We start from the raw sequence: 2462 nt of genomic DNA, 5'->3' as shown, positions 1-2462 counted from the left end.
ACATAAAACTAACACAAGATCTAAATAAAATTATTCTAAGGGATTCAAATTAAGTAATCAAAACTAGTAATTAACAAGATCCAATTCATAATTTAACAAGGGAAGATCAAATTAAAGGTAGATCTCGAGAGGAACAAGGGTTTCTCTCTCTAGAATAACAAGAACCAAAACTAGCTAAAAATTGTGTCTAAGTGTAAAATGATTGGTCCCCTCCTTTCCCCTAGCTTCCTTGGGTCTTTTCCATGCAGAACCAGCTTGAATTTGGGCCTCTTGAGCCTTAGAAATCGCCAGACACGATTTTCTTTAATGAGGTCACGTGCAGCTTGTCGCACGTACGGGTCATGCGTGCGTGCACGCCGATTGATTTTGCGATCCACGCGTGCGCGCCATGTACGCGTGCGCGCCGGTGTGGATTTTCCTAATTTGCGCGGATGTGTTGATCTTTGCGCGCCACTTCCAGCTGTCCATATCCATGCGTGTGCGCGAGGTGCGCGTGCGCGTCCATGCTGAAATTCCCAAAAATTCAAATCTTCATGTTCCTTCCTCTTGAGCATGTTTTCTTTCTCTCTTCTAGGCCATTCTTGCCGTATAAATTCTGAAATCACTCAACAAACACGTCACGGCATCGAATGGTAATAAAAGAGGATCAAAATATAGCAATTCTAAGGCAAAAGAAGCATGTTTTCCATCATAAAGTAATATTAGGAAGAGAACACAAAACCATACAATTCTTGTGAATAAGTGTGAAAAATATTGACAAAACTCCCCAAATTCTACACAATATAAATCACAAAATTGGGGTTTATCATATATCAAGCAGTAAGGTGCATGGGATCAAGATATAAATTGCTAAATCCAGTGATGTCCAAATTAAAGGGGACCTACTTGCTAAATTTAGTTGTCGTCCAAAGGAGAAAGACTGCACAAAATACTGACTTTTCATGCCATCATTCGACGTTGAAGAGGAAAAAAAGAGAAGAAGCTAAAGGTAGCAATTTTAGACTTTTATGAGAGAACAAGGAATAACAGGGGTTAACATTATATTTTTCTTCTCAAAAGTAAAAAATTCTTCAGTTCATCAACTTGAGGAATAAAAAGAGAAAAAGGTGTTTTTACTCATGCATATTTCATGATTTGTTGACTTCTTTATTCCTATGCTCACGGCATCTAAAAAAACTAACAGAAATATTTAAGCCTCAACAAACTTTATTAAGAGAATAATACTGCTGATCTTTCCACTTTATTGGTAGGCTTTTAATTAACAAAGTTAAAGCTAGCTTCCAAAGTCAAATTTTAAAATTGACCCAGATTCCCTTAAGAGTCCAAATATTACACATGGAATAAGGTATTAAGAACATAAATTGTATTTGTACCTGTGAAATTTGTTAAGTAGGGAACATTTCAACCAATTCCACTGGAATTTTACCTCCTTCCTTAGAAGCAATATAGGAGACTAGTGCTTGCAATTGCGCTTTAACGGTATCCAACTCTTCTTGCACATTTGGACCACAAGTAGATGATGTGCCAGCATCATTTGAAGAACCTAAATTCATCTGACTAATTCTTGTAGTGTTGTTCTTGAAAGTAATTGTTGGAATAGCTCCCATGCCTAAACCTCGAACACAACCGGGGTGCTCTTTCCCAAGAACTACTCCAAGAGCATCAAGAGGAGAATTAACGGTTGATTCCACCGCTTGTTGACTGCTATATGCTTCAATCTTCTCCTACATATATAAAAAGAAAGAGAAAGAGTCAAACAATATTATCTTATAAAAAAGAAAGAAAAAGAAATACAAACAAGTTACTTATTGCACTTTAGTCTTACCGCTATTTCTTTAGCCTTTTCATTAACATAACTTCCATCTATTTTCTTGTGAATGATGTCCCACATTTGAACCCTACTAACTTCTTTTCCCGTCTCTTCCGTCTAAAATTCAAGAAAAGTAGAAAGACTCAATCAAGAAATATATCATTCAAGAAAAAATATGCATAAAATTAAGTAACTAACAGCAACAATATAACAACTGAGATGCATTAGGTGCTAACATAAATGACTCCTATGATATATAAAATATAATAATGGCAGCAAATGAAACATAAGCTGAGGATAGTAGTTCTCAGCCAATTCAAATAAAACCATAGAAATTTTTACCAATTCAGCCCTTCTTCTTGCAATTGATTTAGCACCTGAAGTATGAGGAATTATTTATTTTTACCGAATTTCTTGATTCCTCTTACAAAGATTCCGCAAGATAAATTTAGACACAATTAAATAAAGTCAAACATGCATTCAACATATAACATGCATTCAACATATTGCTGGTTCATTACAAACTCTATATAAAATAAAAGACGAGTAGGCAGCAAACTATGAATAAAGGCTTTTTATTACCAACTCTATATAAAGGCCTTTCACAATATTCCATATGAATTCAATATCCTATTTACAGCAGAAAACTATA

General features: G+C 35.2%; 1 protein-coding gene across 1 annotated transcript; it reads right to left on the bottom strand.

Annotated features, from left to right (window-relative positions):
- Positions 1–1385: 1385 nt before the first annotated feature.
- On the bottom strand, positions 1386–2227 carry LOC112784326 (uncharacterized). The gene is made up of 3 exons (XM_025827479.3): positions 2153–2227; positions 1826–1927; positions 1386–1724 (listed from the first exon to the last, which is right to left on the bottom strand). Exons 2-3 carry the CDS (start codon positions 1889–1891, stop codon positions 1386–1388), a joined length of 405 nt encoding a protein of 134 aa, XP_025683264.1. The 5' UTR covers positions 1892–1927; positions 2153–2227.
- Positions 2228–2462: the final 235 nt, after the last annotated feature.

This window comes from Arachis hypogaea, chromosome 20 (assembly GCF_003086295.3).
Source record: "Arachis hypogaea cultivar Tifrunner chromosome 20, arahy.Tifrunner.gnm2.J5K5, whole genome shotgun sequence".
NCBI lineage: Eukaryota > Viridiplantae > Streptophyta > Magnoliopsida > Fabales > Fabaceae > Arachis > Arachis hypogaea.
Note: the sequence above shows the minus strand (reverse complement) of the source record. Positions and strands in the feature narration are given on the sequence as shown.